The following is a 16,070-nucleotide window of genomic DNA, read 5'->3' as shown; positions in this document are numbered from 1 at the left end:
GTATCAGTGACAGACAGGGGGCTCTCTCAGTCTGCCGAATTTACTTGAAAGATGAAAAAGAAAAACCACAATGGAATTGCTGTGTCTTTCTGAAAGAGGACAGGCATACTCCTGAGAACTAATGATACTCACATCTTGCAATCAGCATCAAAAGCTCTTGCCTCTTTGGGACTAAAAGCACTGCAAGGATAATTTTCAATTCCTTGACAGTTATCAGAAGTCTTTTGAGATGGATATTTTCTAGAGCGAGCATTGCAGAGGTGATCTCGTTCCTTACCATACAGTTTCTCTCTCTGTTTTCCTTGTGATGTTTGTAACTTGATTTCACCCTGGAAGACCCCTGTTTTCTCACCATGGTGTGTCAGCACAGTATGGATAGGAACTAAGGATTCTGTTGCTTCTATTCGCAGGGCAATGCAGCCTTCCCCTAGAGGATGACAAGGAGACAATGAGCCTGGGACTGAGAAAAAAATCATTGAAATCTCTTTCTCATGTCAGTCATCTACTGTCACTATGCCGACAGGGCTGAGATTACTGGAGAGAATCTGCTTTGGATCACAGTAAGGAGTATAAGATCTCTTGAGAAATCAGGGGCGTTCATTTCACTTCTTCACATTCGTGTGAAGGATTTGGGCATTGGAGACACCCGCAGGTGACTACAGGGTTCTGAGCTTCCATTACTGGTAAGGAAAACGTGAGCCTGTGAATGACATTTCAGTTAATGGGATTTCAGCAAAGAGCCTTCTGTGGACAAGGACTGCAGTCTCTGGCTGGTTAGAATTTGGAAGCAAGCAGCACTGACAATGACTTTTCTGTAGCCAACAGAAATGCATCAAGTAAGTGCAAGTGAAACAGGATTTGTATGTTCTGAATAAACCCATTTAAACAGACTGACTCCTGATTTAACTCCTGTGAAATACTTTCTTTCTAAGCCACTGCTCTTTTAGGGCTGGTAAAGCTCACACAGATTGTTGCTTCTAGTTCATATTCTTCTAATCATCATTACCTCACAAAATATTGCCCACAATGTATTTTTCTATGTATTGAGTTCTAAATCAGAAGTCAGAGCATCATAGCTGTTCAGTCTATAAGAGTTACTTCTATTCTCTCCCACTCTTTCAGCAGTTTGGAAAAATCTAAGTAGATTTTGACTCATCCAGAACTTTAGAGTGAAGCATTTACCATAAGATTCATCACTGTCTGATGACTTAATGCTGATCAGGATGTGTTGATCCAGTAGGTATTCTGGGTCTGAAATAATTGGAGTCAGCTGCAAAGACAAGTTAGTGTGGGTCAATGCAATAAGGTGGTCTACATGAACAGAGTTCTCCCTGTGCCTCAGTCCCAAATGAGCAAAACTCAGCTGGATGGTCCCATGAGGGTATCATGTCACCCCTAGGATTGGCCTCTTCAATGATGTTTGGAGATCTGTGGTAGAAGGCTAGACACTTTTAGAGTCCCCCCACTCTTGCTCCCAGCACAGCAAACAGAATGTTACAAATCAAACGCTCATATTGGGCCAAGCTGCAGTTTTTTCCTACAGTTTGGACTGAAAATTGCTCTAGGAGGAAGTGATCTGGACTCTGATTACAGTCTGTTCCCAATAATCTGTTTGGCTGTTGTTACAGTCACTTATTGTAGAGTCCTTCCCCAATCTCTCAGTGTAAGGCACTCTTTCTGAAGTCAGCAGTTCTTCTTTTGGGCTATTCAGAAGGGTACTGACATGCATATTTGCTCCAAATCCAAGAGCTCTGATAGTTCTTCCAGCTCCCACCGAGCCAGGAAATGGAGAACAGTTCCAATCTCAAGGATAGAACTTGTCTTTGACACTGACACACAGACAATACTTCTGGCCATTGATGGTGTTTTTAACACAGGTAAAAATACTTAAGTCAACTTTTCTCAAAAATAACAAGAAAAAAAACTTTGTCTCACAGGGCAAAGAAATTCCAGCATGGCTGTTTTGTCTTTATCTACAGCTTAAAAAAAAAAAAAAAGAGCCCACTCAAAAGACTTGTCAGCATAGTTATGTTCACTAAAAAGGTGAGAAAAAAAGTCACGCTCCTGAGTGACATAATCAGGCCAGCAAAGTTCCTGATACAGGTGAAAATATACTGGCAAGAAAGTCCTTTCCTGCTCATAACATACTCTGTTTAGCTTAAGCCCATCCTGCATTCTTACAGTCCCTTTTGATTCTAAACAAGACCATGACCATGTTCCTGAAACTAATGTTTATATAAGCAAAAGACGTAATGTTGCTTATGGGATGCAAGTGGAAGGCTTCTCTTCCATACGGATATGGAAACCTAGTCCCAGTTTACCTTTGGAAGTGCATCGACGAACTTTACCACAAGCTCCCCTTCGTTCCCATCCTCGTTTTCTCCTTCCTGGCTCTTTACAAAACCTGCAAAGTGATGAGAAAGGAGTTCACCAGAAGAGAAGCAAGAACTTGGCTACAAATCCTTTTCAGATGCTAGATCTCCAAAAGGCCTACAATTATTTTCCCACTTGGACACAAGTTTTAAAAGTATTAAGAAGTTTAAAGTCTGAGCTTTGGGTGAATGTTTACACAGTAAACTTACAAGTGATTTTACTGGAGCATTGTTAAATGGTTTTATTTTACAGTTAAACTTGGCACTGAAAAGCTCAATGCATACATGGACTGGAGGATAAGAACATGACAGCTCTTCCTACGCCACTCAAGATAGCACACTTTTGAAATTCTAATTTAAGATTCGTAATACACTGTTTCCATAGAAATTTATGCAAATTTTGATACAGCCAAAAAATAATCTTTTATGGAACTGTCTTTGACACAGCGCTCTGACATGCGATAATGTGATGAAACATACACCAAAGGCATGCTGTCCCACTTACAGGAGCAGTCCTGTGATGGGGAATCGCTTAAAAAAAAACACAGCAAGGGCATGTAGGCTCGCATTACATAAACAGCTGAGACTCAGTCCTGCAGCACAGGGACAGGGAGTAAAATCTTCAGCGCTGGTGGGTACAGTCCCATTTACAGAATCAAATCATTATCTTTCCTTTCACTTTAAGTTGATCCTCTGACTTACTCTTTTCAAACCAGGGTAATTAAATTATTTTCGTTATCATAATGCAGATGCTTTATTTTGAAAGCACCTGATCATTTGTAGCAGGCACAATTAGAAATTTAATCAGTCAAGTGTTTGCTAAGTAGAGATTTTCTGTGTGGCAAGCAAGAACAAGTTTCTCTTCAAGAAAGAGATGGCCAAATTGCCAAGCAAGATGGAAGAAACGGTGGAAGGCTACATGTCTAAACATGGATTACAGCTGAGTGGCTGTGAGTTTTGGACTGTATTGCTGACAGTATAGGATGACTTGCAAACTACAACAAATCTCTAGGACATCCCTTTTTTTGCACGGGAACAAGTGATCTACACAGCTGTTTATTTAGATCAAGGCAAGAGGAAGGTGAACTAATCCAAGCAAGCAGGAAACTTTGACAGAAAGAACAAAGATGGGCAAAACCATACTTTCTAAGCAGCTAGAGTGAAACTCGATGTAGAACTTGGTCTGGGACTTGGTCTTCAGAGTAGCATAGCAGTGCAGGAACTCTATCTCCCCTTGGGAATCCGTGTACTTGGAGTCTAGGAAAGAAGAGGGGAAGATAATGGCATTTTCAGTAGGCGATAAAAATAGGACATTTTTGAGTGAACTCTTTAGGAATCAGCTTTTTCTTTCAACATATACAAAGCACTGCATTTTATATCCAAAGGTGAGGACAGCACACTTGTACCCAGCCTGACTAACCATTCTTTGAAACAAACTGTGAGGTGACTCCCACTTCAAACGTGGCAAAGACAGGACTGTGGTCACTTGTCATGATGTCAGTGGTGCAGCCTGCCAACGAGAAAGGGAGGATAGTTATTGCCCTGCGTTTCTGCCCTGCTCCTGTGAGATCGCTGCAATAGAAATATTATTCAGTAACTTTCCAGAAAACATAACTGTCGCTGTGGTAACTGTCTCTAGTCAAAGGTGTTTCTACATAACCTCATGTTATTATACAGGGATGTAACTCTTTTGTCAAAATACATAAAGATTCGGTTAATGGACACAACTTTACCATATCATTTTGCAAGCGACTGTCAGTGTTAGATTCCCCCAGTACAAAAAGCACTTGCAGCCTTCCTGGTTGCCTCTGCAACATGCACAGCTAATTAAAACTCTGATATGGCAGGAAATCACACAATACACTGGTGCTGCTCATGGCCCGAGATTAACAGTGAGCAAGTAAGGTCTTGACTTGACCTAAGTGCATGCTGAGGTCCCGCAAGCCCAGTCCATTGAACAGAACAGTGTATGAAAGCAGATGCCAGACTTTCTAGAGGTGCTTATTTGACCACACACCTCATCATCATAGGCTCTCTGATCAGAGCAGTCCATCTCATCCCCCAAGAGACTTCTACAGCCCTCTTCTCAAACCCATGCATAGGAAACCATCAACATCCTACTCAGATGCTTGGTCCTACAGAGAGTCGATGAAATTTCAGGAATTGGTATCCGAGTCTTTTTTTAAACAGGTCTTGTGGGCTTCCTGTCCTCCCTGCACTGCACTTTTGTGATGCTTCTCAGCAAGAAAGGGAACAGGCTCTCGGTACCACCAGTCCGTCTGGAATCTGATTTGACAGAAGAGAGATGTTTGCAGCTCCAGCCTCTGCAGACTGGAGTGTGTACACAGGGTCTGCCCTGCTGGCACCATCAAGTAAGGAGCCCTGCTGGTAACTGCAGAGGAAAAGTGGTTGTTGTTGTTGCCAAGAAATAACTGGTGTAAAGTGATCCTACAACATAGCCTAAAGCTGGACAGCTGCAGCTGCCCGAGTGGTATTCTGCATATAAAAGAATAACGGAATTAATTCCCAACCTTGTAAGGTTACAGGCAGAGAGATTTGGCTCCACTCTGCCTGGTTTAACATCAAGTCCCTCTATGCTGAGTGCCTGGCAGTGCAGGGAGATCCTAGACTCTGCTCTGAATCATTTCCGTTTCAAACTGATTGCCTCGCTATCTACAATCTGTTATCTACCCACCATAGGACTGACACACAACGTGCACCATGGGGTATGATTTCCAGAGCACTCGATCACACCAGGATGGCAAATTGTACTTCATCTGCAAACCAAAGGAGAAGTGATGTCAAGAAGAAGGGAAAGGACCAGTTCACAAAAGAACAGGAAATTCACTTGCCCAAGCACCGTATATTTGTATCAAGTATTTTTGTTTGTATTGACTCCTTTCAAAACACCACAAGGGCAGAAAATGCAGAGATTGGTTTAGGTCACTTTATTCTGTAGGAGTTACTTTCCCTGCTCTGCTATATACTTCTGAAAGGAAATCAGTTTTCACCTACCCCTGTAGCTTTTTGCTTGGTGTAAGCATACTTCTCCCGGGTACCTCTTTCAAAACGGTAGGTTGGAGCAAAAGTAATCTCTTCTTCCTCTAAAACAGAGAGATAGCTCTGTTACACTTTGGCCCATTGAGAACCCTCATCTGGGCAAGACAGCCACTGCTCTGTACACCCTGCCCCACATCAAGTCTGGCAGACAAAGTTGCTGGAAGTGGGAGAGGAACCTGCCAACAAACTCAGAGTCTTACCAAACTGCAGAAACACCTTTTGGTCCTTTCTCTCTATGAGAAGCTGGTCGAAAGCCAGCAGCTCCGGATACTGCTGCTGCCTGATCTTCTGGATAATATTCTCTGCTTCCTGCCAACAGGGAAACAGCAGAGCTGCAGATGATGCAAAACCTTCTTATAAATACTCTCTTCACTGGTGAGCTGGCAAGTGCTTCTGAACTGTTTCACAGAGCCATACCCCCTGCCACTTCCCAACCTTTCCCTTCACTGAAAGGCCCCAGTCTTTGCCACGTAGCTGAATATTTGTCTGTCGAAACAGGCATCAAAATGCCCACACATCCCCTACACAAGCGTACACACACGCACGCACAGACAGCCAGATGCAAATCAACACCAGGTTCGCTGTTGTCTCCCGCCTACTGAAACCTATCCAGTATTTATTATGGCTTGCCTGTTTCTGAAGGCCTGTTCTGAGCCATTAAAAGCTAACCCAACAGAGCAGAAAGGCACTCTCTGGATCAAGCTGTTCAGGGACAGATGCTCGCTCACAGTGGGAAGGAGAGTTGTGAGGTTTGGGGACGAGATGCTGCCTGGAGCAGCAGAGTGTGCCAGACGGCATTCCTGGGTCCATTAATCCTTGGAGAGGGCAAAGGGGATCTCCTTACTCTCCCTCAGCTGGTGTCACACTCATGCCCTGGGGATCCCTTCCGCCTCCCCTCTTTCTGCCACTCTTTCTGCCATGTTGCCCTAGATTAGAAAAAGATAGTGCTTCTATAGCAACACAGTATTTTGTCTCTCCAGGGATTCACACAGAGTCCCTAACCGTTGGGGGCTGTTCCACGCGGTAGTTCAAGTCTCCCAGCCAGAAAAGATGAGTAAAGCGATGAGTGATGTTAAACGGACTCAGTTTCTTATCTCCCAGTGTGAGGAAGCGCAGGATGTTCATGTAGTTCTGGTTGCGTCTGTCAAGACAAGAAACATCTGCCTGACATACTAAATTGCCACGCGATTTCTAAATGCCCGGGCTGGCAGAGACTGCCGCTTTGCCAGGCAGGAACCGATCTGGCTCAACATCTAGAGAAGAGCAGATCAGAAGCTGAGAACTTGCCACCTCTGCCTCACACTGCACCTCAGCAGACAGCCCAGGTACCGTGCTGGGTGTCTCCCGGTGGGGCAGCCTACTTCATGCAGCCATTAACGCCGCGCAGCGCTCGTGCTGCGGCTTGTGCTGCGTGTGGCCTGGGGAGCTGGGGGCAGGAGGGCAGCCTGCTGTGAGGAGGAGGCAGTGGCCTTTACAAAAGCTCTGGGCTGCTCTACCTTGGGTGTCAGACTGTTTCCACCTGAATTGAAAGGCTGGAAAGCTGTTCTAAAGCCACTTCTGTTGCCTCCTGGGGCTGTGCTTTTCTGAGCTGCACATCCTAGAAACCCAGCATTAGACTGTTGCCTTTAGATTTCAGCAGCAAACACATAACTAGATTTTGGCAGCTATTCCAGGCCCTGGGGAACCCTTCCATAGAAGTTAAATCCATCAGTGGCAAAGGCCCTGTGCAGAAATCCCACACCATCTGTTTTCTGGGACCTGGACTGGGAAAGACAGCAAAGCCAACCTCCCCATTTCAAGTCCTCTTTGCTTTCAAAACCACTCCTCCAGCTGCTCCAGCTCCTCCCAGTGTGGGCACAGATCTCCCAGCAATGTCAGGACCTTTGCCTTCCAGTACTGTGCTGCACTGAACCTGCCAAGACTGTGGAAACTCATTTCACAGCTGGCTGTAGAGAATTAGCCACCATGGAGATATTTCTGTGCTACACACCCCTCTCTGGGTATTCCTGACAGCATGCTCTGCCTAGCAGGATCTCTCTCAGCTGTGCCCCAGGGCACACCACAGCTCCCGTGCTCGCAGCACTGCCTACGGTGAGTAGGCAGACAGTCCCCTTCAGCACATTATTCTGGGATGGGAAAAGCCTTCCCACATCTCTCCAAAACACTCTAGATCAGGGAACTGTTTTCCTCATGTACTGGGCTTGCATGACAGGTCACACAAGTGTTGTGCAAGACATTTACACTTGGCTCTGAAATAATTTTCCTGTCCATTTCACCTGCATTCATGTGGTATGGCCATATAGCAGAAGTCTTTCATTTAAATGGTGACACAGCGAACAGCATCTTTAGCACAGGTTGCCCTCCCAGAAGACAATTTTTTATGGTCAGAAAAACATTCTTGTGACTGTCTGGTGGGTCCTCCTTCCAAATACAGCCCAGAGAATTTCACCCTGGGTCAACACCCATTTTTGAGAGGAGAAGATGTATCTTACCTGTGTTTCTTTTCACTTCCTGAAGTCAAATGGCTGTTAACAAACCCAAAAGATGTTCCATTAAACATGAATGACACCCCCACAGCTCCTTTATTACCTGAAAAAGATAAGCCAAAAATGTCAAGAAATCAATCCACCTCCAGGCTGAGTCTAGCAAAGATAATAAAGCACCTAGCACATCTTAAGTGGAGGATGAAGAAGAGAAATAAGTTGACTTAATCAGCACAGAAAGAATTAGTACATACAGCACAGATTGTGGTAAGTTTTCTAAGGATGCGAAAAAAAAAATTAGTTGAAGGGAAAGAAGTGCAATTTCCTTGTGAAACCGAAAAAAGTGCAATCCAATAGCCAAAGGTGTTTTCTGGGAAGATAAATATATATACATATATATATGCACTAAGAATACACACAAATAGATTTCCTCTCTTGCAGGGTAAGACATAATCATTGCTAGTGGGATATAACTTTAGTACCACTAGTGTCACATAAATGTAGTCAAAGGAGTCTTGTGGAGAAAGAGCTGTTGCATTTCAAGGACAGTATTGGCACAGACTGAACAGATCTCAGTCCTTTGGACAAGACCAGGTCTGTTCCTCACCCAGAGTGTTTGCGATGCCTGTCTTCACGTTGTCTGTGCAGATGTGGCTGATGCGGTTCTCGTGCTCTGGCTTGGCCAGTACAACAATCCTGATGTTCCAGAGGGTATGGATTGCTATCTGCAGGGATGGGAAGGTTAGAGGTTATATTTCTGCACATACCTGTGGAGTTGCGCTGTAGCTGCAGCCTTCCTGACTCCTTCTGTAGCACTTCTCCTACACAAATTTTCTTCCTGGGCTCAGGATATGCTTTCAGTCATTTTAATCAAAGGTGGGAGGAGGGACCTAGCTATTTTCTAGTGTTATTTTATAGTTAATCATTGGATTGCCTTCCTTGCACAAAATACAGTTTCCCAACCACCATGGGAGCTGTAAGTCCTGCTCTCCTGTTGCCCTTCCAGATATGCTTATATTTGTTTCTTGACATCACTAAAACTCAGGAATGTCCAAACCTGGTCTTAATAAGGTTCAGTTTCTTTTATGATTGTGCCTGTGTGCTGTTACATCCTTTTGTGCAATAGCCTAGAGTGAGATCTAGGCTACAGCTGGCTCAGAAAGTTCTAGTCTCCTCCTTTATGAAGGTCAAAATATCACCACCACTTGACTCAGCATCTGCCTCTTGCTCCCGGGATGTCAGGCAGAGTAGCTGGGTCCCTGCTTTGGCAGTGGGGGGATCACTGTCCATAGCAATATGTCCATCTAGCCAGCTTCAGGGGAGGATCTCGTGGAGTCCACAGACAGATTCAGTTCACTCTCCCTCATGCAAATGCAGTGACAGTAAAGGGAGGAAAGGGAAAGAGGTGTCGGCAAAACACCACTTACTCCTCTGTCTCTTTTTTTTGCACAACACATACTCTCCTCATATGCCTGAGTTATGTGCAATAGCTGGAATAACCCCTCACCACTTTGAAACTGATACTGGTGATTTCCTGCAGGGAGTGCCTCAGAGTCTCCAGCCATTCCTTCTCCCCTTGGGGATCCTCCTGGGTGCCAATCACATAGATGTCATGAGGAATGTAGTCAGCAGTGTCATCACGAGTCTTCCCCTGCCCCTTGGAGAGAAACCAGGAGGTGATCTTCTTTGGGGGAGGCGCAGCACCTTTTATGAACAAATCAAACACCAAAGTAAGAGTATGTTCTGTCAAATACTCTGGGTACAGACAACCCATGGGGACAGAAATAATAGGCTTCACATTCACTCTGTCCTGTATCAGTTTTGTATCAGCAGAACACACTATTCTAAGATGACAAAGAAATTAACCCCACCTGACTCACTGATGAAGGAGTGACTGCTTTGACCATCTTCCTCTGATTCATTAGCTTACCAAGGCCAAGTGTGAAGGTAGGGAGCTGCATTCCTGGCCTGCCACTGCCTTTACCTTAGCCCTTAAATATGGCTGAGCACAAACAGCTCAGCTTACAGCAGTTGAACCAGGCTTTTCTCCCAAAATGGGAAAAATGACTTAAATTCCACTGTCCTCAACTACCCTATCCCCTCCTCTAAATATTGCAGATACTCAGCTCTCTTCCCAGGCTGGACATGAACAGTCCCTGGTCAGGTTCAGAGGCAGCTGACATGCAGTTATTGGAACTGCTCCTGCCCTTTCTGCAAGGTGGAGGATAGTCTACGCTGCTGCACCAGCTTTGTGCCAGCCACAATTCCCTGTCATTGGAGAAATCCTTCAGCACCCATCAGAGCCAACCCTATGGTTCTTTGACTGGAACTATGAAAAGTGTTAAACCACATGCAAGAAAAAGCCTAGAGATCAGCTCTTCCCCTGTGCCAGTGGAAGAAAACCCCGGTGTACAGATCTGCTACAGAACAAACACAGTGTCTGGAGCTCATCTTGACAGGTGAGCACACATTTTGGCAAGTGTCTGAAGGAACATCCATGTCAGCAAGGAGCCCATACCCATATTCCAGGTCCCGATGAAGATGGTGATCATATCAGGCTCTGGTTGCTCCGAGTGTTTATTCTTCATCTGCTGCAGAAGTTGGCAGAACCCTTCTCTCTTCTAGACAGGGAGGAGCAGAGACAATTAAACGAGATGCTTAACTCCTCCAACATGACCTCTTGAAAAACTAGCTGAACCAGAACGTTCCCAGCACACTTGAAGGGCAGATCAGCTCTCCACTATCCTGATACCTTCAAAGAGGCTGTCTTTCCTGTGGTACTTTCTCAAGCACTTAGCTTGTGCATTACTTTAACAAGTGCTCAGCTGGTCAGGAGAAAGCCTGGACTTCCCTCTTGTTTGTCTATATGAGTGTTTTTGCAGCTACCCTCACACAACTCCTTGCCTCTTCTCACTGCTTGCTGACACTTCTGTTCTCCTGCCTCAGTGACAGTGCCTAGGTATGGCTGTCATCTCCGGTATCTCCCTTTACACAGTACACTTGTTCATTTTCTGGACATTTCCAGAACAAAGGAGAAATTTCATTTTTGCAAAGCCAACCACCATCCTTCAACAGTTCCTTTTTCTGCCAAGGAATGCCTTGTACCACTCCCACACAGGTACCTGCTCCAGGCTGGCAGGAAGGAAACGTTGGGTATGTACCTTGGAATCAGAAAAAACATATTCCTTCCGCTGCGTTTTTTCTTTTTCCGTTTCCAGTACAATCACCAGTTTGTTAGGGACCTTCTGGGACTTGATAAGCTGCAAGACTAAACAGAGACTGGGTGTCATGAGCTGCAGTCACTGAAACTAGAATCCCACCAAAACTAACAGGACCCTGCTCGCAGGCTCAGGACTTACATGGTCTGTTATATCTAAGGCTCAGTTTGCTCTGCATAACTAAATTTTAATGTTGCTTAATCCTGTTCCTATAGGAATAGATTTGGACTCTGAAGTGAGGACCCCCAAAACTCATTCTGCCTGGATCTCTTGTCCATACCAAGCCCTGCAGTCTGAAGTGAAACCTTGGCTTCCTGCAGGCAATCTCTCTCTATCCTGAGCCAGCCTACATATATTCCATCCCCATCTGTGATAGAGGAGGTAAAACCTCATTTGATGGTAAAGGTGATTCCTCCCCATCTAAAATAGCAACTAAGTAATTATGAACACCAGCTGGAGAAAACCATACATGAGAACTAATCTTTTCAATCACTCCCAGCAACAGGTTGATTTTCTAGCAGGAGAGAGCCCAAGGGCATCGTTTACCCTCTGATAAATCCTGCCCTGTTTGGCTCAATCTCAGTGACCTGCCTGTCCAGAAACACAACAGAAAAAAAAGGAAGTTGTTCGAATTGGGCATTCATAGACCTGACTGGCATTGCTCATCAGTAGATATATTGATTCACATACTAAAAAAAAAAAAAAAAAAAAAATCAAGGGGAAATTCACTGAAAAATGTTACTGAAACTGAGTATCTGGCTTTTTACCATCAAAAATCATCACAGAAGTCAATATGTTCCTGCAGATTTTTTTTTTTCAAATGACATTGTTTTTCAGTAGAAAGTGGGTCTATTGCAACCAGCTCTACAGGGAATCTTCTATGAAAACCTGCTCCCTTGCAGTCCTGCCACCACTGTCTTCATTTAGACAAGGAGCCCAGGTCTAAAACAACCTGTGAAAGGTGGTTACCCCAGTATTGGCTCCCTGGTCTCTGCAGACTGCTTTGGGGATAGGCAGTCTAGACTGACTGGAGCCTTGCACAACACCTGGGACTTAGCAGAAATATCTGCACTCTGGCCAAAGCTTGCCCTCAGTGGGGCTAAAGGGAACCCCTCCCCATCATCCATGGGACCGAGAGTCTAATCCTGCATTTGTGACTTTAAGCATCTTACTTTTCTTGTGGGTATAAAACTTGTCTTCTGGACCATCCTTAGCTCTCTTGATAATCAGTTTTCCCATTTCCACATCAACCTTGAGATGTATTTTTGAGAAAATTCCTAGGGAGTCAGCTTTCACCTGTTGGAAAACAGGCAGATTTTTCATAAACGATCTTCTACACTTCAGTCACGTGTATGACAATTGCAACACTTGCCTGAATTTATGGACACATATCGTCATTATGCCAATCTCACTAGACATCTCTTAAGCATTTGCATGCTGCTAAACAGCATCCAGGAATAGCTGTTATCTCTGTGGCAGCACAGCAAAGTTCCCAGGAACTGAGATACTGACATAAATCTGCATTACTGTCCTTCCACACTGTGAGCAGCATTGTTAAAGAAGTACATTTACCTCAAAAGTAACAGGGGGGATAAGGGACCGCCGGTGTGTTGAATCAGGACCTTCAATCAACAGTGTTTTCACCTGTAAAAGAATTTACGTGTCCCATGTTGCATTTAGTGGTTCAGTACTACATTGAGAGTAATGAAGTCAGAGCAAAGAAATCTTACTGTAGCAGAGGATTGCACGGATGATGAACAAGAAGCATAACTAGAGGCAAAAGATGACAAGAAGATAATATAAAATAGCTTTAAAACTCTACCTTTTCTTCAATGGAAGACAGCAAAGAAATCAGCTGATTGAGTTTCAATACAATATTGACTGGACTAGCTTCACCGAGCATCTGACAACCGCAACATAGAAACAAAAAGAGAGAGAGATACGCATAATTACCAAACCCACAGAGCATGGCGTGGAAGCGCAGCAGTCTCACCCCGGGAACACCTCACACACAGAGCAAGGAGCAGCACTTGTGCCTCTGACACTCTAATCTCTAACGGGCAGCACAAGAACACAGAGTTTGGCTGAATATGCAGAAGTATGGGAGGGTGGAAGGACAAATTTTCAAACCTTGTCCATAGGTTAGAGGCAGCTGGGCATGCAGGGGAGTCAGCTTGCTGCTGGGGGACAGGTTTGCGTGACCAGCTCCAGGGATCAACATACAGAAGTGCTGGACTTTCGGTTTTCTGGGCTACTGGCAGGGAGAGGAAAGTCATGGGACTTAAGTGGGCTGGGGGAAGGAAGGATTTGGCAGTGAAACATCCTGGAGTGAAGTTTATGGAAAGAGAAATGTGCAGTCCTAGCCCACAGGCTGAGGGAGGATGGGGAGATGGAAGTCCTCAGGCAGTTCACTGCACTTTCCTCTGGGGCAGGAAGGGGGAGCAGGCAGAGGGGACTATGGGATAAGTGAAACCGTGGGGATATAACTCACTGTGTGCCCTCTGCACTGCTGCCAGAAAGAGGCTAGAGAGAACAGAAGTGGTAACCGACCACCTGAATCCCACCAGTCAGTGCTGTGCAACCAGAACCCTTCCCTCCCCCCGTGCTGACAGCCACCCACATTCCTCTCTCTTCTCCTTTCCCACCTTCCAGACAACTTACTTGTGGGCGCTGATGGATACCCGGGTGCAGCTGCTGCTCAAACACCTTCTGGATGGACTCCAGAGATGGAAGAGTCCTAGAGGCTTCACTGGGAACAAAGACACAGCAGAGGTCTAAGGCTGCAGTCGGGTCCCTGGGTAGGTCAGCACTTGGTCTCTCTGGACAAAGCCACGCAGCAGAGACTACAGGCACACATTCACACTAGGCCTGCTCTCGCCGTGTGTCATGTTCCTGTCCTCTGGTGCTTACTGCTCTCTGAGCTGGTGGGATGGGTGATGAGAGCATTGCTCAGCTGCCTTAGTGACACGACCAACAAAGGCAGCTTAGAGTTAGGCAGCTGACTTTGCCTTGCAATGGCTGAAGCACAGGCACACTGGCTGCTCCTCGGGTTTTGCTTCGGAGGTGGTAACTTCCTAAATCTCCCCAGAAAGATGTCCCCGTCTGGGCTAAACCTGAGGACACTGCAAAACCAGCATCAACCCAACTATGCCAACTCATAGATCAAAGCGCACTCAAAAATCTCAAAGCCCAGCAAAGTTTGGTGCCTATGAATGCTGCAGTGGCAGAGGCAGCTCGGTTTTGCACAGGTCTTGCACAGCTGCTGAGGCTGATGCAGGATGCCGGGGACACTGCACGAAGAGGAAACTAATTTTTAGATTTTTCAGCTCACATGATAAAGAGGGGCTGAGCGCAGCGAGGGGGTGGAAGAGCCAGCCTTTAATCTCTTGAATGGGAACTGTTTGCAGGTTACAATGAGATTCCTCCAGCATTTCCCAATTAGATTCCACAGGATGCTCATTTGTCAAAACGCTGTTGTATGAATTTGGCACAGAAGCTGCACTTCAATAATGACAAGACTTAGCACGGAAAGAGCAGCCAGGGAGCGCAGGTCAAAAGGAAGGTGATGGTGGGGAGCAGTGCTAGGATGCTTGCATTGTGCCTAGTCAACAGTGGATATTAATGATTTCCCTCACTTTCCCATGTCCGAATGGACTGGATTTTTCTCCCTTGGGAAAAGTGCTCCAAAGTGAAAGTATGCCTAACTGTCTGAAGATGAGATATATGTCTAGGTGCTGAACCACGGATGATTAATTGACTAAATTAAGCACTCATGTTTAAAATTTCAGTCTGAAAGATTTTTCCATGGGGCACACTTGTAGGAATCTGGATCTGCTAAATTTAGTCCTCCAACACCACTACTCAGCTTTGGATCACCTAGGACAGCGTCTCTGCAAAGGGGTCTGACCCCAAACCCAAGACCCCCATTGATTTCTGCAGCCATGGAGCCATACCCCAGGAGGCTGCAGGCGGTTGCAGGAGCATTGGGTGAAGTTCAGGTTGAAAAGAATGAAAGGATATTTACTGTGACCAAGAGAGCAGGACGTGTAGGCCATCTCTAGAAAACACTGAGCAGCAACTGCTTCAAGCAGTTGAGAAATCATTTCTGATTGTGTGAGGATGGGGGAAGAGTATCTGCAGGCATTCAAACTTGTCAAAACCATGAAGTGGTTTTAATTGCACTTATAGCTCCTTTTGTTTTCTTCTCTTGACAGTATAAAGGAAATACATGTAGTGGTCTTCATTGATGTGTCAGAAGCTTGTGTGTCCACATACGATGGCAAAAGCCACCTTAAAAGCTCTATGTGCAAATTATCCAGTGAGGGAGAATAAACGGGAGCATGCAGAACAGTGATCAGTGACCAAGTGATGGTTTCAGACACTAGCAGGCTGAATAGGCCACTGTTAGTGTTTGTCACTTAAAACTGGTAGGAAAACAAGTCAACTCGCATGGATAGTCCCTGCTCTTTGCTGCACTGGCACCAAGCTCTCTGTGAGTCAGCTTCCCAGCCCCTGGAGGATTCCCCTGACTAAGGAAACCCTTGTATACCAATTTCTTTTAGCACTGAATGTTTCACAAAAGCACCCATCAGCCTTACAAGACTCTATTTTGTTTCATTTTTAGTACACGAGCTGTCAAAGTGAACAGCCTCTCCCAAGAGTGGTTGCCCCATTGTCCCGCAGGCTCTGATAAGAAGATGTGCCATGACTGTCCTGACCCCCTTGGCCACAGCTAGCCCTAGAAGGTAGCAGCAGCTTCCAACAGAGTTGAAACCAGCTTTCAATGACATTAATGCACACTGGGGTCTGATCCTTGCTGAATTAATCAGGAATCAGTGGTGAGGGGAAGAGATCACAAACTTTGCACTCTTGGTCTGCTGTGACCCAGCTGTGCTTGAGCTCCTTGGTCAGAAATGAGTCCTGCACCCATCCATGAA

At 45.4% G+C, this 16,070-nt stretch overlaps 1 protein-coding gene across 1 annotated transcript in view; it reads right to left on the bottom strand.

Annotated features, from left to right (window-relative positions):
• INPP5D (inositol polyphosphate-5-phosphatase D) overlaps positions 1–16,070 on the bottom strand; it is a 57,529-nt gene that overhangs the window by 5,753 nt on the left and 35,706 nt on the right. Inside the window, exons 7-24 of the mRNA XM_074833520.1 lie at positions 13,795–13,882; positions 12,956–13,036; positions 12,706–12,777; positions 12,306–12,429; positions 11,077–11,183; positions 10,434–10,536; positions 9,423–9,619; positions 8,523–8,640; positions 7,925–8,021; positions 6,435–6,573; positions 5,633–5,741; positions 5,388–5,476; positions 5,068–5,149; positions 3,793–3,882; positions 3,516–3,629; positions 2,322–2,404; positions 1,183–1,270; positions 278–427 (exon numbers count right to left, since the gene is read on the bottom strand). Of these exons, the coding sequence (XP_074689621.1) occupies positions 278–427; positions 1,183–1,270; positions 2,322–2,404; positions 3,516–3,629; positions 3,793–3,882; positions 5,068–5,149; positions 5,388–5,476; positions 5,633–5,741; positions 6,435–6,573; positions 7,925–8,021; positions 8,523–8,640; positions 9,423–9,619; positions 10,434–10,536; positions 11,077–11,183; positions 12,306–12,429; positions 12,706–12,777; positions 12,956–13,036; positions 13,795–13,882 (1,931 nt within the window). The remainder of the gene's footprint in view (positions 1–277; positions 428–1,182; positions 1,271–2,321; positions 2,405–3,515; positions 3,630–3,792; positions 3,883–5,067; positions 5,150–5,387; positions 5,477–5,632; positions 5,742–6,434; positions 6,574–7,924; positions 8,022–8,522; positions 8,641–9,422; positions 9,620–10,433; positions 10,537–11,076; positions 11,184–12,305; positions 12,430–12,705; positions 12,778–12,955; positions 13,037–13,794; positions 13,883–16,070) is intronic.

This window comes from Strix aluco, chromosome 9 (assembly GCF_031877795.1).
Source record: "Strix aluco isolate bStrAlu1 chromosome 9, bStrAlu1.hap1, whole genome shotgun sequence".
Classification (NCBI taxonomy): domain Eukaryota; kingdom Metazoa; phylum Chordata; class Aves; order Strigiformes; family Strigidae; genus Strix; species Strix aluco.
The sequence above is the reverse complement of the archived record's forward strand: the minus strand, read 5'-3'. Positions and strand labels throughout refer to the sequence as shown.